Raw genomic sequence first — 27929 nt, forward strand, 5'->3', positions numbered from 1 at the left:
GTAGGGAGATGGGTGCAGAAGGAGCATAGGGTCTAACAAGAATATTGCAGAGATTGGGAGGACGACGGAAAACTATTCTAGGTTCAGGCAGAATGGGTCTCATTTCAGGGCATGATTTTAGGAAACCATGGCCCTGTTGAAGTGGCTGATTAACACATTCCAGACCAGGATAATACTGAGTCACCAATGGTGTGCTCGGAAGCTGTTTTGTGACGGGATCAGGAGTACCAGGAATGGATGCGACGGCCTGGGAAATCTGCTTTTTTAACGAGGCTAGTGGGGTAATTGCGTGCAGTAAAGGCTGAGGTGAGAATGGTGGTATATTGCTGTAAACAGTCTGCATCTGAACAAATATGTTTGCCTCGGATGCGAAGGCTTTATGGGAGGGAACGTTTAAAATGGAAACGATGGCAACTGTCAAAATGTAAGTACTGTTGTTTATTGGTAGGTTTAATGTGGAAGGAAGTTGGTAGTTGGCCTTGTGACGACGAGAATAACATCAAGGAAAGTGGCGTGGGTTTCAGAATATGACCATGTGAAATTTAATTGGGAGAAGGTATTCAGGGATTCCAGGAATTGTAGCAGGTCAGCCTCACCATGAGTCCATATGGTAAAGATGTCATCTATGTATCTAAATCAAACCAGGGGCTGAAGACATGGATCCCAGAAAGTCGTTTCCAAGCGACCCATGAAAAGGTTGGCATAGGAAGGAGCCATCCTGGTTCCCATGGCCATACCCCTGATCTGTTTGTGTGTCTGCCCCTAAAAGGTGAAGTATTTGTTGGTAAGTACAAAGTTGATTAAGGTGAGTAGCAAGGATGTCAAAAGTTGAGAATCAGGTGGGCACTGACTGAGGAAATGTTCAGCAGCAGACATCCCATGTATGTGTGTGATGTTGGTATAGAGGGAAGTGGCATAAATGGTGACATGCAAGGTGGGAGTGGGATGGGTATGGATTTTAGACGATCTAGGAAATGGTTAGTATCTTTGATTTAGGAGGAGAGTTTTTGTACTATGGGTTGCAGGTGTTGATTGACTAAGGCAGATATAAGTTTGGTGGGTGGTTTGAAGCCAGCAACTGTAAGATGGCCAGGATGATTGGGGTTGTCCTCTGCAGAACTCCAGGCTCTATGTTCCCTAAAAGCTGATGACTCCATCATTATCCTGCCAGCAGTCAGAGGGTCTACCACTGTGGTACTTGACCAAAGGAAATATGCTAATGAAGATCTATGCCAGCTGTCTGACAACTCTACATACAGCGTCTGCCATCAAGATCTCATCCCTGTGATGAAACTGACCTGCAGATCCTCCTTAAAACCCAATCATCCTGGCTGTCGTATAGTTGCTTCAAACCACCCACCAAACCTATATCTGCCTTAAGTGAAACACCTGCCACCCATAGTACAAAAACTCCCTCTTACATCAGATACCAACCATTTCCTAGATCGCCTGAAATCCGTGCCCGTCCCACTCCCACCACACACCTTGCTTGTCACCACTGATGCCACCTCCCTCTATAGCAACATCCCCCATGTACATGTTCTGTCTGCCGCTGAACATTTCCTCAGGCAGTGCCCAACTGATTCCAAACCTATGACATCCTTCCTACTAACCTTAATCAAATTTATATTAATGAACAACTATTTCATCTTTGAGGGGCAGACATACAAACAGATTAGGGGTACGGCCATGGGAACCAAGATGGCTCCTTCCTATGCCAGACTTTTCGTGGGTCGCTTGGAAGGGGCTTCCCTGGGATGCATAAGTCATCAGCCCCCGGTTTGGTTTAGGTACATTGATGACATCTGTTGATCTCGTCCTCACTAAAGGCCAGCTACACACTTCCGTCCGCATTAAATCTACCAACAAACAACAGTACTTACATTTTGACAGTTGCCATCCTTTCCATGTCGAACATTCCTTCCCATACAACCTTGGCATCTGGGGATTTGAGGAGATGGGACCTGGATAAACTGAAATAACCAGAGGTTGTACAGAGTTTCAGGGAGAGTGTTAGGGAATGATTGACAAGAATGGGGGAAAGAAATACAGAAGAAGAAGAATGGGTAGGTTTGAGAGATGAAATAGTGAAGGCAGCAAAGGATCAAGTAGGTAAAAAGATAAGGGTTAATAGAAATCCTTGGGTAACAGAAGAGATATTGCATTTAATTGATGAAAGGAGAAAATATAAAAATGCAGTAAATGAAGCAGGCAAAAAGGAATACAAACGTCTCAAAAATGAGATCGACAGGAAGTGCAAAATCGCTAAGCAGGGATGGCTAGAGGACAAATGTGAGGATGTAGAGGCATCTCCCACTAGGGGTAACATAGATACTGCCTACAGGAAAATTAGAGAAACTTTTGGAGAAAAGAGAATGAATTGTAGGAATATCAAGAGCTCATTCTGAAACCCAGTTCCAAGCAAAGAAGAGAAAGCAAAGAGGTGGAAGGAGTATATAGAGGATCTGTACAAGGGTGATGTACTTGAGGACAACATTATAGAAATGGAAGAGGATCTAGATGAAGATGAAATGGGAGATATGATACTGCGTGAAGAGATTGACAGAGCACTGAAAGACCTAGGCCGAAACAAGGCCCCAGGAGTAGACAACATTCCATTAGAGCTACTGATGGCCTTGGGAGAGCCAGCCCTGACAAAACTCTACCATCTGGTGAGCAAGATGTATGCATTGAACTTACATGGAATGGATTCATAGCTTTGGCTGATGGAAGTCCTGGGCCTAGCTCTGGCTGGCATTCTCTCCACGATATGACACTTGGCATAAGTCTAAGGACACCCAACAGAGCACCAAGTACAGAACAGCACTGAAAATGCTTTTTTTGAAAAAATGGCACTTAACATGTTTTTTCCATTTTCAATCTACATTGATTCATCCATCTTTAAATATCAGCATGCAACTGATGTCAACCGTAATTTTTAAAAATTCCATATAACATTAGGAAACAAGGTCACTTATTCTATAGTAATATGCCAGGTGATCAAAAAGTCAGTATAAATTTGAAAACTTAATAAACCACAGAATAATGTAGATAGAGAGGTAAAAATTGACACACGTGCTTGGAATGACAAGGGGTTTTATTATGGAGGGGGAGGGGGGGGGGGGGGGGGGTAAGGTCACAAAATGTCCGACGGATGGCTCTGGACAGCAAAATGTCAGTGACTGTGCATGACAATCGTGTATAAAAGGAGCTGTAATGAGAGAGAGAATCAGATGCGCCAGAAGTCGCAGCATGTTGACTTTACCTGAAAAGGGGCCTTTAGTGAAGTTGTATTATCAGAATGGGGAATGTGCTAGTTCAGTGATACAATCCTATCGCCATATGAAGGGGATTCGAACGGGTAAAGGTCCATTGACAAATGCAGCTGTGGCGAGAATGACTTCGAAGTTCGAAGCCACAGGTTGTTTAGACAACAGACCCCGTAGTGGGCGACCGAGCACAAGGCGTAATGCTGCTGAGACCGTTCAGGAAGAAATGGAGACTATAGCGGGTTCGTCTATGCACGGGGAAGTCAGCGCTCGTGCAGTCGCACGTCGCACCGGCATTCCATACACTACTGTTTGGAGGGCACTTAGACGTACCCTCCGATGCTATCCGTACAAAATCCATCGGCATCATGAACTGTTACCTGGCGGTTTAGTGAAGCGGAGTGCATTTGCGGTGTGGGCGTTTCAAAAGATGGCGGAAGAAGATGACGATTGGTTGAGTAAAGTGTTGTGGACCGACGAAGCTCAATTCATGCTCCGAGGGTCTGTCAACGCCCACAACTGCGGAATTTGGGCTACCGAAAATCCTAGAACTGTCGTGGAAACTCCACTGCACGACGAGAAAGTGACGGTATGGGTTGGATTTACCACATCTACCATTATCGGGCCTTTTTTCTTTGAGGAAATGCGTGATTCTGGTTTTGTAACTGCTGCCGTGACGGGTGAGAAGTATGCCGATATGTTACAGAATCAAATCATCCCCAGCCTGGCTGATAAACACCTGCTGGAATGTACGATGTTTATGCGGGATGGCGCTCCACCCCATATTGCTAGACACGTGAAAGATCTCTTGCAAGTGTCGTTTGGTGACGATCGTGTGCTCAGCCGCCACTTTCAACATGCTTGGCCTCCCAGGTCCCCAGACCTCAGTCCGTGCTATTATTGGCTTTGGGGTTACCTGAAGTCGCAAATGTATCGTGATCGACCGACATCTCTAGGGATGCTGAAAGGCAACATCCGACGCCAATGCCCCACCGTAAGTCCGGACATGCTTTACAGTGCTGTTCACAACATTATTCCTCAACTACAGCTATTGTTGAGGAATGATGGTGGACATATTGATTATTTGCTGTAAAGAACATCATCTTTGCTTTGTCTTACTTTGATATGCTAATATTGCTATTCTGATCAGATGAAGCGCCATCTGTAGGACATTTTTTGAACTTTCGTATTTTTTTTGGCTCTAATAAAACCCCATGTCATTCCAAGCATTTGTGTCAATTTGTACCTCTCTATCTACATTATTCCATGATTTATTCAGTTTTTAAATTTATACTGACATTTTGATCACCCGGTATATACTATAAACTGAAGTGTATCACAAGCAAATGGATGTATATAAATAAAAGAACACTACACAAGAACAACTACATAATCCTTGAATGATGCTACAATCAGTCTTACAAATTACATGGTAATTAAAATCAGCTTTCACACATTTTTGAAATTCAAGTGTATAAAAAGCCTTTTCTTTCAGCCACTTCTACCAGAGAGACCTGATGCGCCTGTGACGGTAATTTCTTAAAATGCTTTATACATAGACATTCATAGTTGTACTGCATTTTTTAAGGCTGGTTATACGTATATCTACTTTTAATGTTTGGCAATTTATGAATACATTGCCTTAGGCTATTTCTGTTAGGGTCTTCTTTTATACACAAGAGACTAGTGTGTGTGAAAGTCTGCATCAAAGAACACCACTGCTCTTTCTTAATGCTTCCACAGTGCCACAGTGGTGTAGATTATGACATTAGCTCGATACAAGCAAATACTTGAGGCACTTCTTTACTGCCAGTTTTGGGGAGCCCTGTAAGTGATTACATTATCTTTGGAAGCAAAAGTCCTCGTCTGTCACATGATTACTCAAACAGCACCGGTCCCTCTTTTAGACATGACTGCATTCATTGCTTTGTATTCCCAGTTTGCATTAAGAGATGAACTGTTCAACAAAATATCCTTAGTATTCTTAGTCAAATGTTAATAACTTTAGTTAGTTATTCTGTGTGAATGTAGATTCTTTTGTTGCAGCCTCCATTCAGACTACACATATCGCTCACTTTGAGAATGTCGACCACACACAAAAATCATTATTGAAAACTGATGCAAACTCACTCTGCTCAAAAGTTCTCAAAACATTGCCAAATAAAATGTAATTGCTCCCAAAGTACAACTGAAGAGGCTGGGCTAGACTAGCAGCAGCTCTCAGAATGGACCAATACGGCTTAAGAAAGCTGTGTGCGTTGGCTACCTTGTTGCTGACGATCTTCTTTAGGACATCCCACGTGCTGGGCGCCTTCTCCACAGGTGACCTGTCTGCCATCAAGGTCACTTTCACATGCTCGAATGGATTCATCACAATCGCTTCGGTCACACCGACACACAACCCTGCTGTAAAATATGTCTGAAACATGTCACATTTCAAAACATTTATTACTTTTGTTCATCATATACCGTTGTGCAACTTTATACCTTTGTAGATAAATATGCAATAAAAGACATTAGAAACCAGTCGATTAATCTAGTTATTTTCTTTGGAGTGGACAATTCTCTACAGAGTGTTAAAAAAAGAATGACCTGACTTCAAAACTCCAATTTCAAAATAATCACAAAATCTTAAAGTTTTAACTATGCTATTACAAATGCTCTTCGTGCCCCACAGCAGGAGCACAAACTGCATCTAGACAATAGCTAAATTCATCACAATGCATCTGCTTTTACAGAAGTTGTGGCAGCTAATATTCTATTCTTCCCTTCTACTATGCCATGACATAAAGGAAGGATCATCATACCTTCCTTCACATATCCCTATAAGAAAAAAATCTCAGGGGGTCATGTCTGGCGATCTTGGAGACCACAAATGTAGAACAGCATCTCTGGGTCCCCGTGCACCCTATCCAGCATTGAGACACAATGTCATTGAGAAACTGACATACACTGTTTTCGCAGTGTGGTGGAGCTCGATCCTGGTGGGAAATGAAGTCATTGGAGCCCTCTAGAAATTTTGGAAAAAGCCAATTCTGCAGCATTTGAAGACAGCTCACTCCAGTCATAGTGTTTTCCTCATAAAAAGAAGGCACAAAAAATGTTCACTTCAGCTGAGTCTCTTTCATACTCAACAGAGTCATGAGGGTTCTGGAGCCCCATATGCGCACGTTTGTTGATTTATTTTACTGCTAAAATGAAATGTTGCTTCATCACAGAAAATTAACCGTGGTAAAAATGTATCGTCTTTCATGTCCTTTAGCAGACGGGAGTATACATGGACAAGGAAAAAAAATTCCCGGATTTCATGGTTAAAAATACGCTTTTTCCATGTTAAGTGACAGTATACTTTTCTTCAGAACTGTAAAACTTATCAGTCGTTTGAATGGTTATGGTTTCATACACCAGCGTAGAATTTCCCCAACACTTTAGAAAATGAAACTCAGGGGAAAAAAAAAACACATTTTGGAAAGATGTCTCATGTGCAGCAACATGTCTGATGGGCAGCAACATGTAAACAGCATATTTTTGTATTTCGAAAGTGTAAATTCGAATTCCACCAAACACCGCACTTTACTTTCCCAAGCATTGAAATCGAGATTGCATTGCGCTTATGTAAACCAGTCATAGCTCATGTCACGTGATCTTGCCAGCCAATGGCAGTGGCTGTTCAGAGCATAGGGCACATGATGTAGTCGGCCAATAGCAACATCACTGTTAAGTAGCGAGAACACACAAATATGAAAAGTTAATGCTTTAAATTAATATACATAGTGTTGCTACAAGAAAAGTAAAGTTTCACATATAATATTGGTCTCTAAGATTAATAAGCTGCAAGAGAAGCTAAGCTTTCACATATAATGTTGATCTTTTGTTTGCGTATTACACTTAAAGAAAGATACAACACACAAATGTGCCAGTAAAATTTTTAACGACTACATAAATGTCTTATCCTCTGGGCTCGAAATTATTCTAAATGGTCGTCCTCAAAGAGCTGGTAAATGTCTTATCCTCTGGGCTCGAAATTATTCTAAATGGTCGTCCTCAAAGAGCTGGTTTTTAAATGGGAGTCAAACGCTCTGTGATTTAAAAAATTCATCGTACATTCTCACACATAGTTCATCTTGTGTAAAAGGAAATTTACTTTGAAAGTAACACTTCTCAAACCACCACTCGCAATATTTTCCCGCAACCTGTTAAAAATAGACTTGTTTCAGCAGTTGCCAGAGAGCGCCAGATAATAGGCGTCACTGTGCTTGCGCAGCAATGATGACGCAGGAAGCCTGTATGTTCATATGTGTAAAACATTAGAAGATCTTACATTATGTCATTAAAGAAACAAGACATCAGAGGATACTCCTAGAGCATCGGAAACTCGTGAACCATACAGAAATGCATACTTCGGCTTAAAGTGCACATGCGTATGTCCAGAGTCGGATGTGAATTTTCTTGGAGTACCAGTACCGTATTAACTCATGTTTGGTTCCTTATAATGGCATAATGTGATACGTGCTAGAAGATGAAAATGTGCACTTGAAATGCAGCGAACATTTGAAACTAGCCAATTGTGTGGATTTAAACATGTCGTTTCAAATAAGTGGGCTGCCTCAGTGGAAAAGATTAATGAAAGCCAAATTTCTTTAGCAAACCGACAAATATAACTTCATTGTTCTGCGAGGCGATTAATGCTTGACTGTCAGAAAGGTGGACATAAAATAAAATCTGAAACTAATAACTTATTTTAGCCTTGGGTAATTATGTGAATGTATTTTAATTCACCTGATAGCTCCTGGCCATAGAAATCCGTTTCGTTTTCATTTGACATGACAGCAATAAACGAAGAGGAAACAGCAGAATCACTAAACGTAAACACAGGTCACGTGGAGACTACTCACCTCCGCACTACAACTCCGACTGCTTTGTTGATCAGTCCGGGATCTACGACATTTCCGAACCGGGGCAATACTAGATACTGGCACCCCCCTTTCCTCGAGCGTTTGAGGTAGGTCGGGGGAAAAAAAAAAAAAAAAAAAAAAAAATCGACTTTCCAAAAATATGTTTATTTTGTAGCACACATCTTTCTGTAGAGTCTGATACATAAGACATATATGTAAGACATATATGTTAGAGGAAATGTAAGACATGTTATTTGGCCTAAAGTGTGTCAAAGTGCAGTGCCATGCCTCTTCACACAGCAGTCTTCTATCGCATGTCACTGTATTTCACTCTGTGGGACTCAAATGTGTAATATTTTGTAATGGGTGCCATCAAACTACATTCAGGACAGTGGAAATTAAATGCCCTGTGGCGCCTCTATTGCTCCCAACTCGCAATTAATAGCGGATGGGATTAATTGGAACCTGGAGAACAAGAACTCTTCAGAAAATTTCCACTCTTTATTACCTATTATCTAATAACTTGCTGTTTTGTGAGACATCAAATTAAATATAACATACATAAAACCAGTAAAAACAAGAGACAAAAAGGATAGTAACATTTCTTCCATCCTTAACTCATAGCATTTTTTTCTCTCTAATCTTGCTATGGCTTTACATGGCGTGCTTTCCTTTCTGGGAAAGGATCTATTAAATATTGAAAAAACTGTTAAAACAATAGTATCCAAGACTAATGTGGTTTCTCGATCTGATTCCATGTATTTTCTCACTGTCTGCTAAATAAAACTAAACAAGCCTGCCTAATATTGCAGCAATTGTAACACACACCAAATAAACGAGACTGTTTTGGCACAAATGGTCACCTTTATAACGCAACTCAATTCACAAAGTACCAATATCAGATGCCTATTAGGCTTACTACAAGCAAAAAGTTTTATATTAGGAAATAGTTTCACATTTCATTCACATGCTCTAGCTTCTGAAGAATGAGATCAAAAAGCAGTAGTACGAAATTTTTATATAAATTTGGAATCATCATATTATTCCATAATTTATGTGATGCCCCAGTTTCTCCTCAATCCACTTTCTAACAAACGATCTTCTCATCACTAATTCTGTAACTATTCCCGCTGGTGTCAAAACTGTATTCTCCAGTTACATTCACTAACCCTGTTACAATCACTGGTTTAGTTATCCCGCATTTATTCTTCGGTTAGGTGTTATTACGTGTTCATACGTGTTTTCTGTGCTACTCCCAGAATATAACTTTAGCATCTGCTAGCTGGTGACTGTACAAATGGCCTTTACTAGTGGAGCGGTCTGGCCAAATATTTTCTGTCAAAATTTCATTTTCTTAGATACACCAAGAAGATAATACGTGATATTTCTTGCCTGTTACTCCAATTAATCATTTATTTCCACTCTGGTAGTCTGAATCTATGGATTTTGTTAGTAATTATAACAATGCTGATCATTCTCAAACCCTTTCAACCACATTGGCTTTCACACGTTTGGTTTTATTCCGCTTAACTCGTATAGCCCCGTCCCCTTTTGTCTGCAGGAAAGTTTATCTCTAGATGCCACAGGGATTCCCATAACAGAGACATCACGTACACTAGGAACGCATTAAAAAAAAAACTTACGATTCATTCAGGATCATCTTAGAATTTGTTCAAAAATGTTCAAAAACCAACAGGGATGTGTTTCAAAATCATACGAATAATCGACAGACCAACGTGCGCTGGATGCTAGGCGTTTTGTGAAACATGGTCTTTTTCCTCAAGAATATGAATTTGCCCTCCCCCCTCCCCTGAAATTGCCGCCCAGGGTAGATACCCCAGTTTGTCCCCCGACCCCTAGAGAAAGGCCTGTTGACCATGCATGAATCTGGCACCTTAGATGTGCCAGTAAAATTTTTCTGAGTAGTATTGGCTGCTTGCTGCTATTGCTTATACAGCTAACTTCCACACTTCTGTAGCTAGAAACGAGAGAAGATGCTACTCATATGCGACGCTACAGTACATGCGCAAGAGCTCGCTCGCAACTACTCAAACGCTACTGCAGTTGTGACGTCACACTCATCGGAAGCAATTCATTGTTGTGAAGCACTGCATAGTCTTCCTAAAGCCTTTGACACAATTTGCTGCTGGCAGACGATTGTATGAGCACTGAGTTTTGTAGTTGTATATAGCGCAATTCCTTTGCAACTTAAGTTTTATTTTCTTTTTTTTTTTTCTCTCGTTCATGTTTTATTGCTTCAATATTATTATTCAGTAGCGAGATACAGTAATATTCTTTGGTAGAGTATTGGTTCTTACCAGTCAAAGTTACAAAAATTTAACTGAAAACTAAAACAATAAAAATTCCTGGATTTCTCCCAGATGAAAAAATTCCCGGATTTTTTCCGGATCTCCTGGGTCGTATAAACCCTGAACAGAGCACTACTGAAGTCAATCTATTTCCTTTCATCATCAACCCAAATAGTTTGCACTAACTGTAGTCTGTATGGTTTACAGACCAAATGATGTCTTAACATTTCCCAGTCGTATGAGGCATTGTCAGTTCTCTGCCTGTGTGGCAAGCAGACTTTTGGACCTCGCTTAAACATTTATCGAATTCTTTCCACCGAGTGCGAGATCAACCTAGACTCTTACTTTCATACGAGCACACTGTCTCTTCAAATTGGCAATACTAATGACAAATGTTTTTGGGACAGGTAGATCAATGCTAAAACATGAATGAAAAGCACTCTGGACCAAAATCAATGACTCAGTCTTTGCAAACTGCAGCACACAAAACACTTTCTGTTGAGCAGATGTCATCTCACTTCTGACTCACTGCTAACTGAGACAACACATTGACTGACATCTAACGCTTATTTTCTGAAACTCTAGACCAGGCTCGTCCAAACTGCGCTCCTGGGGCGCTAGCGCCCGCATCGCCCACGGCCAGCGCCCCGGGAGAATTCGTTTGTTGTCGCAGTGACCGAGCCGTGTCGCTTAGCTGGCCGTGCGGACCGCCTGCCGAGCCTCGCCATGCCACTGTACGCGCGCTTCGTGCCCACAGAGTAGAAGATAAGGTCTCAGATATGGAGCAGCAATTAATGGAGAGAGCGGCAAACTTTATTTCACTTTCTATCGCTCTTGACGAGTCCGCTGACGTTGCGGACATATCTCAGCTCGTCATATTCATTCGAGGTGTTGACGACAATCTGCGTCTCGCCGAAGAATTTCTCGCTCTTATACCATTAAAAGACACAACCACAGGCATGGATATTTTTTCTAGCCATGGAAAACGTGTTAGAGTCAATGGGCTTAAAATGGGAACACCTGACCAGTGTAACAACGGATGGAGCCCCTGCGCTACGAGGGATATGACAGTCGGCTGTTCCTTATTCGCGGCAGTCCATTGTCTGATACACCAGGAGGCACTTTGTGAGAAGATTGTCAACATAAAAACATGTTATGGACACATTTCTTCGAATGGTTAATTATCTTCGATCGCAAGGACTCACCCATCGCCAATTAAAAGAATTTCTGGCTGATATCGAGGCGGAATACCCGGACATCCCCTACCACGCCGAAGTAAGATGGCTGAGCAGAGGAAAGGTGCTTCATCAGTTTTTCTCCTTGAGGGGTGAAATAAATACCTTTTTGGAAATGAAAGGACGTCCAGAAGTATTACTTTGTGATCTTAAGTCCGTGGTGAATTTGGCTTTTTTGAGTGACCTTACTGGTCATTTAAATTCTTTGAACATTTCACTCCAACGCGAAAATCACTATGTTGTTGATTTAGTGCAGATGATTGAAGCATTTAAAAAAAACTTATTTTTTGGGAAAAACAATTGCACAAGAAGAATTGTGGACACTTTCCTGCACTACATAGCGTTAAAGAAGATGCGGATTTTTCAGATTATGTTGAAATCATTTGCAAATTACAAGAACGGTTTGAAAACAGATTTTTGGAGATAAAGTGAGCTTCAATCGGCCTCAGATATATTTGTTCGCCCCTTTTCCCTTCAGCATAGGACGTCTCACAAGTGCTTAGCCGAGCGGTCTAAGGCGCTGCAGTCATGGACTGTGCGGCTGATCCGGGCGGAGGTTCGAGTCCTCCCTCGGGCATGGGTGTGTTTGCGTTTGTCCTTAGGATGATTTAGGTTAAGTAGTGTGTAAGCTTAGGGACTGATGACCTTAGCAGTTAAGTGCCATAAGATTTTAAAAAAAGAAGTTTCACAACTGCGTCAACTAGAGCTGATTGACCTGCAGTGCGATATCCGCCTCAAGGACCACTTTCTTTGGATGGCTTTTACAGCTGTCTTCCACGAGAGAAATATCCTCTTTTGCACAAGCACGCTGCCAAAGTTCTCTCAATGTTTGGTTCCAAGTATATCTGTGAGCGCTTTTTCTCTCTTTTAAAGCTTGCTAAAACTAAGAACCGTTCATAACTTGGCAATAAAAATTTGACTAATTCTTTGAGGTTATCAGTGTCAGGGAATATTGAACCAAACATAGACAAAACCGTTTCCTCAAAAAAGAAAAAAAGTGTAAAATGTTAATTGTCTTCTTTAACAATGTTAACTGTACGTATTAAAGAGCTTTAAAGCCTTAATTATATTTTTAGTAAGATTTCAAACTTGGTCGTTTAAAATTATTACGTACAAAACAGAAACTAAGGATCCGATTTCTAAACTCTGAAAAGGGATACAAAAAGATGTAGCCCAAAGTATAACAAAAAATATTTACTTGTAACTGCTAACAGTAAGAATTAGACTCTATATCCCTTACAGAAAATTATTTCTAAAATAGAATATTTATGACTCTAGTTCATTTAAGAAACTGATATATTTTTCAGAAGACGCCCACTGTACATATGACAAGTGTGCATGTGCAGTACTAATAGAATGAACCTGTGGCCCAGAAAACAACTCAGATGTTCTTCGATTCTTGTTTTGGATATTGTCGTCTAAAGCTTTGAGTAGTAATTCTGCCACACGGGCACTAGTTGTTACCTAAACAGTAAATCGTTTGCTTGTTTTACCGCTCATCGGCCTCTTTTACAGAGGTGCGCTTCCTCTGTTATCTTGTTTGCATTGGATCTGACTGCGGGACAGTCCACCGCAGAGCAGTGCTGTGCGGTCTCACTCACTCCGCAACTCTCTCTCTCTCGCTCCTATGCCGACACTAGCGACACGCGGTCGTGGCCGGGATGCTGAACTACACTGCCTGGGGCAATTCTTGGATGATCCTGCTCTAGACCGTGCCCATTCCAACACACTCTTCCTTTCTGGCACATCCCAATGTTTTATATTTACTGCCATTCAAAATCATGTCATTCTTTTTGAAACACCCTGTATTATTGGTACTACCTCCCCCACAATAGATTCATACACCATATTATTACTCATTGAGAAGTTCTTCCATGGAGTAGAAGTAGTTGTCAAGCATACATAACTTCAGTTTGTACGTATCAAGCAAACACAATTTCAATTTGTATTTGTCAAGCATACACAATTTCAGTTTGTATTTTAAGTTCATTTTATTATCTGTCGAATTCTTTACGTCAAATGGATAGGGGGGTCAAATATTTTTATGGCTCAATTCATTTATTTCTGCACTACCCCAAGGCTGAGGGAAGGATAGTGTACGCCATTACTCTTTCTAGTATTATATTTATGAATATTACTGTTATTTTCAAACTGTGTTTGATTGTTGACAACAAAGTTCATATGACATCTGAGGATGTTGTCAATATACCCAACAGTTTTATGAGCTGCCTAGAAAAGGTTCTAGCTCTGAGGGAAAGTTTTGCAATGCTTTCGATCTCATTTACTGTACTTGTAGATTAGGCTGTCTCAACAACATGGTGAGTCGGAGTGGTCTACAACTAAAATACAAGAAATAGTCTTATTTTTTACTCCTTCCATTATTTACAGATCCACATTTCTTTTATAAACACATTGTTAATAAAAGTAGTATAAAACAGGATCAATCTACAACATGTTATACTTACCAATGGTTTTGCTGTTTCAGCCCCAAACAAGAGGTACTGCTCATAGTTTTCAAAGAGAAGAAACTGTAATATGAGATAATTAGTTCAGATTAGTGATACGCAATACACTATGTCAGTCGTAAATTACAAGATGTAAGTGAAATATGCAAAAAAGAACAGAAATTTATCAATTACAAGCAAATAAGCATACCTGTGACAGACACAAGTACCAAATGAATTAAATACTATAATGAGCGCAAGAAAAAAAAAAGGATTTGAAATTTGGGAAAACAACACATGTGTCACTGAACAATATCTGCAACATTTAAAAACAAAGGAATACATGGGATGGATAGGCTGTCTGTATACTAGTGCCCCATATGATTCCAAGTCTCTGCTTGGCGTACTGAAGTTGCTCTGCAATATTTGTGTGCTATGCCCTTTAACCACCATGACATAGCCAGCCTGCTACACATTTTTAAATAGTATCTGCATGTAGCCTGCCAAAATTAGATGTCCTTGCACATATCTAGAAATCTAACACTTGCCTCCTTAGATTTCTGTCATTATTAGTTGAAGAAAAAGAGTTGTTATAACATCAGATTGAGGCAATTATGCTTCGGATTGGAAAAACTATTTCACAGGAAATCCCCAAAATTCAGCCTTAGGCTCCATTTTGTTTGCATTTTACTTAAATGATCTACTGCTTAATAATGACTGTCACTCAGTTCTCTTTTCAGTGATACATCTGTACCATTGAAACTACCAGTGCTAACTAAATTCCTCAAACTGCCATAAATGCGACATAAAATTAGACAACTGATTTAACCTGGATGGTTTAAAATTAAAACAGAAAAAAATCAGTTAATGCAGTTTTAAACAAAACAAAGAAAGTTAAATGAATTTCGAATCCATTACAAAAACCAGGATTTGCAGGAAATTCCTACGAATGCAACTGGACATAAACATGGTGGGTGGTGGTGGTGGTGGTGGTGGTGGTTAGTGTTTAATGTCCCGTCGGCAACGAGGTCATTAGAGACGGAGCGCAAGCTCGGGTTAGGGAAGGATGGGGAAGGAAGTCGGCCATGCCCTTTCACAGGAACCATCCCAGCATTTGCCTGAAACGATTTAGGGAAATCACGGAAAACCTAAATCAGGATGGCTGGAGACGGGATTGAACCGTCGTCCTCCCGAATGCGAGTCCAGTGTGCTAACAACTGCACCACCTCGCTCGGTATGGGACATAAACATGTCATGGAGCTCACACATTCAGACCCTGCAAATATATGAAACAGCCTGGCATTTGCACTGATGAGATTATACAATGCAAACCAGCATGAATATAAGCAATAATAATATACCCAGAACTATATTTTGAGGCAGCTTGAACAATATGTCCCAACCATTAATGCTTCAAACATCATCATTAGAAATTGCACAATGCAAAGCAAAGAATGTCGTGCCACCTACTTAAAAATAATCTCCTCATTATACTAAATGTTCCCTTGCTGTACATTTATGAACTGGTTATACAGGGTGTGGTGTGGGAACTTCCTTATTTGAAACATGCACCACACACCAGCCATTACTCATTCTTGTGTGGGGTTGATATGAAAGGATGGGACCTAATGTTTTTCTGAAGATCAGTTAAGTAGTTATTATTAACAACAATTTTGGTTGAAGCAAAATTATTACATATAGTTCTGAAAGAAAACATACAAAATAAGGTGAATACTTATATAAAACTACAGTGCAGTGACTATACTAGGAAGAGATTATCTCAGAAGCAAATTGAGTGACTCACATTCATTGCTCTCCTCGGAGTCTCAATGAGTACGGGAGGGACAACTCCCTTCCACAGTGAGAGGAAGCTCTCCTGGCGGTAGACAGTCCGAACACAGTTGACAACGCCAGTGTAGTAGTACTGGGCTACGCCCTTGGGCGTGGATCCGGCCACCGGTGAGTGCTGCAGCTGCAAACGCGTCTTCACCACGTCAAGGGGGTGCATAACGCATACTTCCATAAATGCTGTAACATTGTGCACGTCCAGGTAAGAGTAATGTGACCGTGTAAAATCTTGAACAAAATAAACATGACAAACGGGTAAACTATATACATAAAAAATGACTGACTTGCAGTTTCTTTTTAACCCTCCCCACACTATCCCCCAGGGAAGGTGCTATATTTCCTAAAGCTAGAAAGTGCCTCACTTTCACTTGGGTAGTTGTAATATAACAACCCTAGATTTTCATATAGTAGTAGCTGATACAGGCTTCTACTGAAGCACGTGATATGCCATCAGTTTTATTAACTCGTTGTATATTAACAATTATGTTTCTTCCTGTCATAATACCATAAAACTGGGCAGTATTGTGAGCAAGGTATTACTTTGTGATAACAGTGTGTTCCAGCTTTTTAAAATTCAGTCTTAATCACACCACGTACGTTACAAGAACATAGGTGACCGGTTTCAGTCATATCACATGACCAACATCAGACCCATGGCATCCTTCGAAGATGGTAGGTGGAGCACACTTCTCAGCTGCTGTGATATCACGTATGTTGTTGTAACATACCTGATGTGATTAAGACTGAATTTTAAAAACAAAAAATTTAAAAACTTTTTAATCACTGTTCCAAAAATGTTTATTACAATTGTTCCAGCTTTTTATTCTTGTATACTGTAACTTGGGTCAACATTCGACAAATACTTCTGTCACAGTGTGTTTTCAACATTTACCTTTGCTGCAGTGCATTTCTCCACAATGCTGCTATTAGTGATGGAAGCTGCGAACTGAAGGTAAGTTGGTATAAATAAGTGATATGTGCGAACCACTGTGTACGAGCTGAATTTTATAAAATTTTTCTACAGCCATAGAAAAGAAAAAAAAATTATTTCTGCAGATTATAGGGGTAACTTTGTGACAGCACACACACCTGCAGAAAGAAGTGTGAAAATTATAAAAAACAAGTCTCATTAAAGAAATTAGGGATGTTTGTGAATAGTTCACTAAAAAAGACAGTTTTATCTTACATTATGACTTTGTTTCTAAATATAACAGAGATGCTCAGAATATTGTATTTAAAGTATTGTGACCTTTTTTTATTTTTTATTTTCCATGCTGCTGAACTTGTTAAATGTCTAAGAATTTGAAATAACTACCTCGCTTAGAGGGCACTTTGTTAAATGTAAATGTTGTAAGCTGGTTCCACTGAACAGATGCATAACTACATGTGTGAGAGTTTTGTTTAATTACATTGCTTAATGCAGTTTCGTCTTTTTTCCATTTTTATTTTGTATCAATGATGATAAGTCTAGAATTGTTTCAATTTTAAGAACATTATAAGAAGAAATCTAGCCAAATTCAGAAATGATGAAAACATTTTACTGTGTGTGGGTAAAACAAAACTCATAAAATAGCACAAATACGTAACAAAGCTAAAAGAACCTAAAGCAGGCCATCTTCGAGACTGATGAATTTAACTCCACTTCCCTCATCTCAGACTTCACGTCACAAAGTTATGCAGAGCTGGAGAGAAACTTTGTGACATTTAATATTCGATGTTTGAAATACCTTATCGTATATCAGACTTCACTGCTATCGAACTTAAAGGTTAAATGTTATGAAATTCCAAATACGAGGAAATTAAACGTTGCAGTACATATCTGTGTAATGTTATGTTAAAAAGTGCTAAAAATGCCACAAAGCTGCCCAGTTTTACTGTATATTAATTATCACAGAACACTATTTGAAGTAATATAATGAACTGCAGTAGAAAAGTTCATTACCCCAAGTCTTCTGAAGACTTATATTCAGTCATATCAATAGTGGTAAATCCAGGAAGATAGAATCTCGTTAATAAAATGCAATTTTGTATACAATATGTAAAATGTTCTGATGGCAATTTCTGGAAAACATTATAAAACAACACAGCCAAACATTCAAAATGTAAATATTTAGCTCGTTAATAGTTTTCAGCACAATTTTGAAGACCGTTGTCTGTATAAAATGATACAGCTTTACTAAGGGGCAGCGGCGAGAAGGGGAGGGGGCAGAGGGGCGACAATCACACTACCGGACCTCCTCAGGTGTGAAAAACTGCAAACAACGTGTAAGAAGTGGGGATGGTGCCCCAGTTGCTGTCTTTCTACAAGGGTACTGTTCTCCAATAGCACTGGTAATGCATTGTGCAGAAAATGATGATACACTGCACCTGTTAATCTATTTGGTCCTACGCGCCTGTCAGAAACAATTCCCACAGATGCATCGATACTAGTGATATTGATGCCTCGTTTCCACAACTGCTCGAGGATATGCACCTGCCCACACGTTTTGTGGAAATACAACGTGCCATCTCTTCTGAATCCTGCCTGCACTACCAAACACTACACATTACCTGTCACAAGTGAAACAGTCCATGTCTCAATGAGTATTGGTTTCTGTATATATAACTAAAAACTTTTCTTTTGGTTTCTGACCAGTATTACTTTCTGTAGAAATAAATGACACTTTTTTCTTTGTGTGTGATTTACTGATGAAAAATGGAACGTATGTGCATAACTTTTTGAGACTGTCTCCCTGACATTCAAGATACCTCCTCTATTTTACAGGAAGTCAGAAGATTCCTCTGGGAAAAAAATTCTAGTGTCTGTATGCTCAAACACCTCGTGTGTCACCTGGTGCAACTCTTCATTGGAACTAATTTTCTTCCCTCTCATCTCTTCTTTCTGTGGTTCACCCTTTTGGTTATGAGTTGCAGGCAACGTAAAGTGAGCATCAGGGTGCAGGGGGGGGGGGGGGGGGGGGCGGAGTGTGTAAAAGTACTGAAATGTGGACCAGTGACAGATGAAACTGTTGCACAAGCAGTACTAAGTCGAACATCGTTATGTTGCAAAATGACAGCTGTAGACATATGTCCACATTGCAGACTGAAGATGATTTTTGGACATGTCGATGTGATGCACTGGTGACGTTGTTTCTCCTAGGAGTGCGTTGATACTTCCTGATGTGAACGAAAATCAGACATAAAATACTATGAGCAACGTCTTACATAATGAATTATCTAGAAATCAAGCTATCCATTTCATTAGAGACAACAGATGATGTTTTATATCAATGAAAAGAAAGACATCTGGTGACAAAAGTACACATTTTTGGTTGTTTGAGTTGGACTTGAAATACTTTCAACAATTAACAAGCTCATGATATTTACAATTGGTTGTTCTGACCAAATCAATGTATAGTAGTAGTAGTTGTAGCAGTAGTATTATTCATTCATAGATTGCTTTTACAAGGATATTGGACATACTGTGATATTATAATTCAAGAACAACCCGACAAGTAAACATTATTCTGAATATGGAAAAACTTGGTAGAAGCCTGCAGCTTCTCACTCAGCAGTCAAAGGTAGTTCTCAGCCAAATATTACAAATTTAGATTTTGGGACAATTTTTGCTATTCTTAACTATGGGACTGTATTATAGGGCTGTGTTGTGAACATACATTTAAACTGAAAATTGGTCTTACAGAACATGGCAATAAGACTCATACACGAGTTAGGCATGAAATTTTTGCGTAACATCAATACATAATAGTATATTCCTTATTCTTTTTAAAAATTGATTATACCTTTTGTGGCCCAACAAAATGAAGAAATAAATGCATTGGTGGAGAGGATAACAGCACTATGACAAAAGAACTGCTTTCAACAATACTAAAAATTATAGAGCAGAGCCATTTATTGGAGGTTTGACTTCATTTAAAATTCACCTAAATTTTCTTATCATACGTAAGGGAGCAATTTGAGCACAAAATTAAAATATTTTTTGTCAGAAAAATGTTTATATTCCTTCAAAGAATTTTATGAAGATGTCATGTATTAAACGAAATTACAACAATATTATGAAAATCACGGTTTGCTACTTGCCACATAGATGAGGCATTGAGTTGCAGACAGGCACACTGAGAAAACTACTACACATTTCAGCTTTCACACACACACACACACACACACACACATACACACACACACACACACACGGTCACTGTCTCTGGCTGCTGTGGCCTGACTGCAGGCTGGAACGTCTGACATAAGCAGCAGTCCTGGGTGGTGGGGATACGGAGGCGGCACAGGGTGGGAGAAGATACTGTGCTGCCTGTGAGAATGTAAAGGGATGTGGTGGGGACAGGATAGGTGGATGGAGAGGAGGGAAGGGGGAGCAGAAAAGGCAGAGGAGAGAAGTGGAGAAGGGGAAGAGAATAGTGCGTGCAATGGTGGTGTGGAGGCATGTGTAGTGCTGGTGTGGGAGCTGGGAAGGTGATAGGTAGGTGGAGAACAGAGAATAGCGAAGGTTGAAGCCAGGGGGGTTGCAGGAACAACGAAAAGGTTAGGGCGGGCTCCCACCAGGCCAATTCAGAAAAGCTGGTGTTGGCAGGAAGGATCCAGGTGGCACAGGCTATGAAGCAATTGTCAAAATGAAGTACATCATGTTGTGCAGCACATTCAGCAACTTGAACGGTCCAGCTGTCTCTCAATGCCCGTTTGTGAGTGATCATTTGCACCGACAGACATCTACTTACTTGTCATACCACATGGTACAATGGTTGCAGCTTAGTTTGCAAATCACATGGCTGCTTTCACAGGTAGCCCTGCCTTTACTGGAATAGGAGATGCCTATGACAGGACTGGAGTGAAGTAGGTGCTGGTGGGAGGACGTACGAGACAGGTTTCACATTGAGGTCTATTGCATGCAAGGATATAAGCCGTGGGACAAAGAATTGGGAGCAGGGGTGCAGTAGGGACAGAACGGTTGGTCGATTTGGGGGAAGAAACCAAACAACGAGGTCATCGGTTTCATCAGATTAAGGAAAGAATGGGGAAGTAAGTCGGCCGTGCCTTGTCAAAGGAACCATTGCAGCACTTGCCTGAAGCGATTTACGGAAATCGCCGAAAACCTAAATGACGACGGCCAAACGCGGGATTGACCCGTTGTCCTCCCAAATGCGAGTCCAGTGTGCTAACCACTGTGCCACCTCACTTGGTAGTAGGGACAGAAATGGGTACTGTGCAGTCTGGTTTGTGCTGGAATACTGATATGGGAGGGATGGGGCAGATAGTGGGAACAACAGTGGGTAGGACACTCCTCATTTCAGGGCACAAGGAGAGTTGGTCAAAATCCTGGTGGAGATTCGATTCAGTTGCCCGAGTCACGGACGGTACCGAGCCACAAGGCGAGTGCTCCTTAGTGGCCGCACAGTGGGACGTCGTGGTCACTGGAGAGACAAGGCATAGGAGACCTGTTCCTGGACGAGGTCGGGAGGGTAATTTCGGTATATGAAGACCTCAGTACCCCCCATGAACCGTGGACCTTGCCGTTGGAGGACGTTTGCATGCCTCAGCGATACAGATGGCCGTACCGTAGGTGCAACCACAACGGAGGGGTATCTGTTGAGAGGCCAGACAAACGTGTGGTTCCTGAAGAGGGGCAGCAGCCTTTTCAGTAGTTGCAGGAGCAACAGTCTGGATGATAGACTGATCTGGCCTTGTAACACTAACCAAAACGGCCTTGCTGTGCTGGTACTGCAAACGGCTGAAAGTGAGAGGAAACTACAGGTGTAATTTTTCCCGAGGGCATGCAGCTTTACTGTATGATTAAATGATGATGGCGTCCTCTTGGGTAAAATATTCCGGAGGTAAAATAGTCCCCCATCCGGATCTCCGGGTGGGGACTACTCAGGAGGACGTCGTTATCAGGAGAAAGAAAACTGGCGTTCTACGGATCGGAGCGTGGAATGTCAGATCCCTTACTCGGGCAGGTAGGTTAAAAAATTTGAAAAGGGAAATTGATAGTTTAAAGTTAGATATAGTGGGAATTAGTGAAGTTCGGTGGCAGGAGGAACAAGACTTTTGGTCAGGTGAATACAGGGTTATAAATACAAAATCAAATAGGGGTAATGCAGGAGTAGGTTTAATAATGAATAAAAAATAGGAGTGCGGGTAAGCTACTACAAACAGCATAGTGAATGCATTACTGTGGCCCAGATAGACACGAAACCCATGCCTACTACAGTAGTACAAGTTTATATGCCAACTAGCTCTGCAGATGATGAAGAAATTGATGAAATGTATGATGAGATAAAACAAATTATTCAGGTAGTGAAGGGATACGAAAATTTAATAATCATGGGTGACTGGAAGTCGACAGTAGGAAAAGGAAGAGAAGGAAACGTAGTAGGTGAATATGGATTGGGGCTACGAAATGAAAGAGGAAGCCGCCTGGTAGAATTTTGCACAAAGCATAACTTAATCATAGCTAACATTTGGTTCAAGAATCATGAAAGAAGGTTGTATACATGGAAGAAGCCTGGAGATACTAAAAGGTTTCAGATAGGTTATATAATGGTAAGACAGAGATTTAGGAACCAGGTTTTAAATTTTAGGACATTTCCAGGGGCAGATGTGGACTCTGACCACAATCTATTGGTTATGAACTGTATATTAAACCTGAATGAACTGCAAAAAGGTGGGGATGTGAGGAGATGGGACCCGAATAAACTGAAAGAACCAGAGGTTGTAGAGAGTTTCAGGGAGAGCATTAGCTAACGATTGACAGGAATGGGGGAAAGAAATACAGTAGAAGAAGAATGGGTAGGTTTGAGAGATGAAATAGTGAAGGCAGCAGAGGATCAACTAAGTTAAAAGACGAGGGCTAGTAGAAATCCTTGGGTAACAGAAGCGATACTGAATTTAATTGATGAAAGGAGAAAATACAAAAATGCAGTAAGTGAAGCAGGCAAAAAGGAATACAAACATCTCAAAAATGAGATCGACAGGAAGTGCAAAATGGCTAAGCAGGGATGGCTAGAGGACAAATGTAAGGATGTAGAGGCTTATCTCATGAGGGGTAAGATAGGTACTGCTTACAGGAAAATTAAAGAGACCTTTGGAGAAAAGAGAACCACTTGCATGAATATCAAGAGCTCAGATGGAAATCCAGTTCTAAGCAAAGAAGGGAAAGCAGAAAGGTGGAAGGAGTATATAGAGGGTCTATACAGGGCCGAAGTTCTTGAGGACAATATCATGGAAATGGAAGAGGATGTAGATGAAGATGAAATGGGAGATATGATACTGCGTGAAGGGTTTGACAGAGCACTGAAAGACGCAAGTCGAAAGAAGGCCCCGGGAGTAGACAACATTCCATTAAAACTACTGGTAGAGCCAGTCCTGCCAAAACTCTACCATCTGGTGAGCAAGATGTATGAGACAGGCAAAATTCCCTCAGACTTCAAGAAGAATATAATAAATAATTCCAATCCCAAAGAAACAGGTGTTGACAGGAGTGAAAATTACCGAATTATCAGTTTAATAACTCACAGCTGCAAAATACTAATGCGAATTCTGTACAGACGAATGGAAAAACTTGTAGAAGTTGACCTCGGGGAAGATCAGTTAGGATTATGTAAAAATGTTGGAACACGTGAGGCGATACTGACCCTACTACTTATCTTAGAAGAAAGATTAAGGAAAGGCAAACCTACGTTTCTAGCTTTTGTAGACTTGGAGAAAGCTTTTGACAATGTTGACTGGAATACTCTCTTTCAAATTCTGAAGGTGGCAGGGGTAAAATACAGGGAGCGAAAGGCTACTTATAATTTGTACAGAAACCAGATGGCAGTTCTAAGAATCGAGAGACATGAAAGGGAAGCAGTGGTTCGGAAGGGAGTGAGACAGGGTTGTAGCCTATCCCCGATGCTATTCAATCTGTATATTGAGCAAGCAGTAAAGGAAACTAAAGAAAAGTTCGGAGTAGGTATTAAAATCCATGGAGAAGAAATAAAAACTGACGTTTGCCGATGACATTGTAATTCTGTCAGAGACAGCAAAGGACTTGGAAGAGCAGTTGAATGGAATGGACAGTGTCTTGAAAGGACGGTATAAGATGAACATCAACAAAAGCAAAAATAAGGATAATGGAATGTAGTCGAATTAAGTCAGGTGATGCTGAGGGAATTAGATTAGAAAATGAGACACTTAAAGTAGTAAAGGAGTTTTGCTATTTGGGGAGCAAAATAACTGATGATGGTCGAAGTAGACAGGATATAAAATGTAGACTGGCATAGATTTAAGTGTCAGGAAGTCGTTTCTGAAAGTATTTGTATGGAGTGTAGTCATGTATGGAAGTGAAACGTGGATGATAAATAGTTTGGACAAGAAGAGAATAGAAGCTTTCGAAATGCGGTGCTACAGAAGAATGCTGAAGATTAGATGGGTAGATCACATAACTAATGAGGAGGTATTGAATAGAATTGGGGAGAAGAGTAGTTTGTGGCACAACTTGACTAGAAGAAGGGATTGGTTGGTAGGACATGTTCTGAGGCAAGAAGGGATCACCAATTTAGTACTGGAGGGCAGCGTGGAGGGTAAAAATCGTAGAGGGAGACCAAGAGATGAATACACTAAACAGATTCAGAAGGATGTAGGCTGCAGTAGGTACTGGGCGATGAAGAAGCTTGCACAGGATAGAGTAGCATGGAGAGCTGCATCAAACCAGTCTCAGGACTGAATACCACAACAACAACAACAACAACAACAACAAGACCTCAGTGAAATTACTTGTATTATATGAAATTATTTGTGTTGAGAATCAGTTCCAAGTGGAAGCTCATGAATTGCAACGTACTAAATATATAAAGCAGATATAAAATGGATCTGTCGTCTTATGTAAGATATAAACACACGAGAAAAAAAAAAATTTTCACGCCTTAAAAGAACACACTGGTCGCTAAGATGGTGTAGGACAGGCACCAGACAGTCATCTTGCCCTCCAGCACTGGCATTTTGAGGACATGACAGAATGGTAGGAAGGAGCCATAGTGTTTGGATGTGCCTGTCATTACAATGTGAATCGAGTGGTTCGATCTGTCGGTATCAATGCAGGCTGTTCGACACATCAACAGGGGTGGTTTGAAAATTGCAGAATCACCACCGGATGTCGATGGTAGGGTGACAATGTACCCCAGTAATAATATTTCGTAATTTACAAATAAACATGTGCCGCACTAGTGCTCTCGATAAGAGATCTACGGTGTGGGCATCCCGTGAAGTGATTTCTGAAGACGGCAAAAACCCGAGATTCAAGGAGTGATTATGTAGTTCATAAAGAAAGTATGAAAATGAAGGAAATTTGTGCTGATTTCCAGAACACAATGGGGGACTCTGCTCCTCCTCATTTGACTGCTGCAGAATGGAGGGACGAGTCGGATGGTGATCTGCAGTGTGATGCCACTACCCCTAGTATTTCTGCAAAATTGCATAAAATGGTCACAGAGGATAACTGACTGAAACTGCAAGGAATTGCCAAAGATGTAGGGATGTCACCTCAAAGCACTTGTTACATTTTAACAGTGAAATCAGACACGAGAAAAATAACTGCCAGACTGATGTCGTGACTCTTTAAGAGTCCAGGCTCAAAAATGGATCAAAATGGAAATGTCCGAACAATGTTTCACTTGTTCTCAGAGCAACTGATAAGATTTTCTGCACTGGTTAGTAACTGCACGTGAAACATGGGTCCACTGTTATACCACTCAAAACAGTGGAAACTGCTATACCACTCAAAACAGTGGAATTATGACAATTAACTGTCAGCAAGGAAAGCAAAGGCAATACAGTTGGCCACAAAGGTCAAGGCATCAGTTTTCTGGAATGTGAAAGGCATTTGCCGAATACATTATTTTCTCACTTGTCAAATAATTACAGAATAATACTACACCAATCTTACCGACTGACTACAGTGAAAGATACACAAAAAGAGACTCAATTTGGCAACAGAGAAAGTCATCTTTCATAGTGACAATGCACCCACACACGAGTATCACAGCCACGGCAAAAATATATGAACTAAGACACGAATTGTTGCCACAACCACCTTTTTTGCCTGATTTGGCTGCATCAGGCTTCCATCTCTTCCTCGAGCTTAAAATTTACCTCAGTGGACAGAGATTCTCTTTTAATAATAAACTGACAGCTGAAGATGATAGATATTTTGCAGAGCTGGAGGAATCAAATATCTGAGATTGGATCGAGGCATAGGAACATCACCAGATCAAGTGCAGTAGTTTATGGGAAGTCTAGATTGCAAAATAAAAATATTTCACTGAGGTAAGTCATTCCTTTCTACTCCGTTCTGAGAACTGTTCAAACTACCCTTGTATGAGGAATGGGCTATCACTCCCAGTCATGAACTGGGACCATCAGAACAGTGGGCACAAAAAGATCCTAACTGACAGGGAACAAAGAAGAACGTCACATCTCATCAATGACAACCGGTTTTGAACTGACAGGAATTGCTGCTGTCAGTAAATGCAGGCACAAGTGAACTATAGGGGCTGTCATCAAAATAGACACTTTAGGATCATCTCACCATCTTACAGCAGTGCCAGTTAGTGATAATTTCCAATGTTAATAAAAAATTCTGAAAAAATATTAGAGATTTCTATTTTTAATCTACAGTATTACAGAGTAATTTCCTTGCTATGAAAGAAAATAAAAACTAACGTTACACAAAATTTTGGAGAAAAATAATTTTTTACTTCAACATGTGAAAAAACCACTGACATATTTGGATTAAAAAAATATAGGAACATTTTCAATGTTTTTAGATGCACGTGGTACATATTTCACTGTGAAAACAGAAAAGTATTCTGAGTCAGAATAAAATAACTTAGAGGTTTGAAACTTTTCCACCTGTGTAATGAAAAATGTCGTTGCTGATGACTTTGCATTCTGTTGGACCTAATAGAAACTTTCAGTGAGAAAGTTACTAAGAAAACTGTAAAATTAATTTTGGTAACATATATATTGTATTATGTCACCCAAGACTGCATTTTATTTACAAGAGACTCCATGTGCGATAGTACGTGATTAATCGTATGCTGCCGCCAGGACTTTAGTTCCGACAGCTCACCTAAAAGACAGTGAATATTCTCGATCTTCCAATTACCCCTTTTTAATTTGCAGCTATTACAGACCATTCATCACTGCACCCAGCACCCAAATTGCCGCACCCAGCACCCAAATTGCCAATATATGCCTTACAGAAGTAACTGTACATATTTTCAGCCCACTATTTCCATTGCAGTAGAGTGAAAGATATTTGTTTGTATGGTTTTGTGAAACCCAAGTTTTACTGAAGAATACTACGAGACAGTTGTCGTCAACACACATTAAGTGCATTCTACACAAAAAGTTCAACCTTACTGTTCCAATGTGTGTCTCATTAAAAATTTTCGTCCATCATTACACTTTCTGAGCCAAAAACCAAATAACCGGTGAAGCCAAAAAACGGAATTATTTCACAGAGATCACCCTGTATTTTTCTATCCGTCAGATGCTCTCCTATGCTGCAGTAACCAAGTACACTTCTCCACAGTAAACTTTTTTTTTTAAAAAAATCATCAAATTCTGTAGATTTCCATTTTTGTTTGTATCCCTTTCTTGGAGGATCAAAGTACACGCTCACATCTGGAGACTCTGCCGACATCACTGCACTGTTTACACGGAATACAGTTGATTCGGAAACACAACGAGGTTTTACTGTCAGTTTATTAATTTGTGCAAAATTTATATTATTCCTGGCTTCTTTAGTGCCAGCCATATCAGGGGGGAAAAAAACTTCAGTATGTTGAATAAAACAATCTTAGTTTATTTTCAAATGTCTTGTCATCCTTTACCAGTTGGACCCTCGCTCCTTCCTTACCTCCACTATAACACACAA

The 27929-nt window shown here is 40.4% G+C and overlaps 1 protein-coding gene across 3 annotated transcripts in view; it reads right to left on the bottom strand.

Moving 5' to 3' along the window:
• LOC124551273 (mitochondrial 2-oxodicarboxylate carrier-like) overlaps window positions 1-27929 on the bottom strand; it is a 90482-nt gene that overhangs the window by 23315 nt on the left and 39238 nt on the right. For 2 of the 3 annotated variants that reach the window (XM_047126273.1, XM_047126272.1), the window contains exons 3-5: window positions 15957-16180; window positions 14174-14236; window positions 5536-5688 (exon numbers count right to left, since the gene is read on the bottom strand). In XM_047126273.1, the coding sequence (XP_046982229.1) occupies window positions 5536-5688; window positions 14174-14236; window positions 15957-16180 (440 nt within the window). Of the gene's footprint in view, window positions 1-5535; window positions 5689-14173; window positions 14237-15956; window positions 16181-16892; window positions 16924-27929 lie in introns of those variants that run through there. The other variant, XM_047126274.1, reaches the window with a different exon arrangement.

Source organism: Schistocerca americana, chromosome 9 (assembly GCF_021461395.2).
Source record: "Schistocerca americana isolate TAMUIC-IGC-003095 chromosome 9, iqSchAmer2.1, whole genome shotgun sequence".
NCBI classification, from domain to species: domain Eukaryota; kingdom Metazoa; phylum Arthropoda; class Insecta; order Orthoptera; family Acrididae; genus Schistocerca; species Schistocerca americana.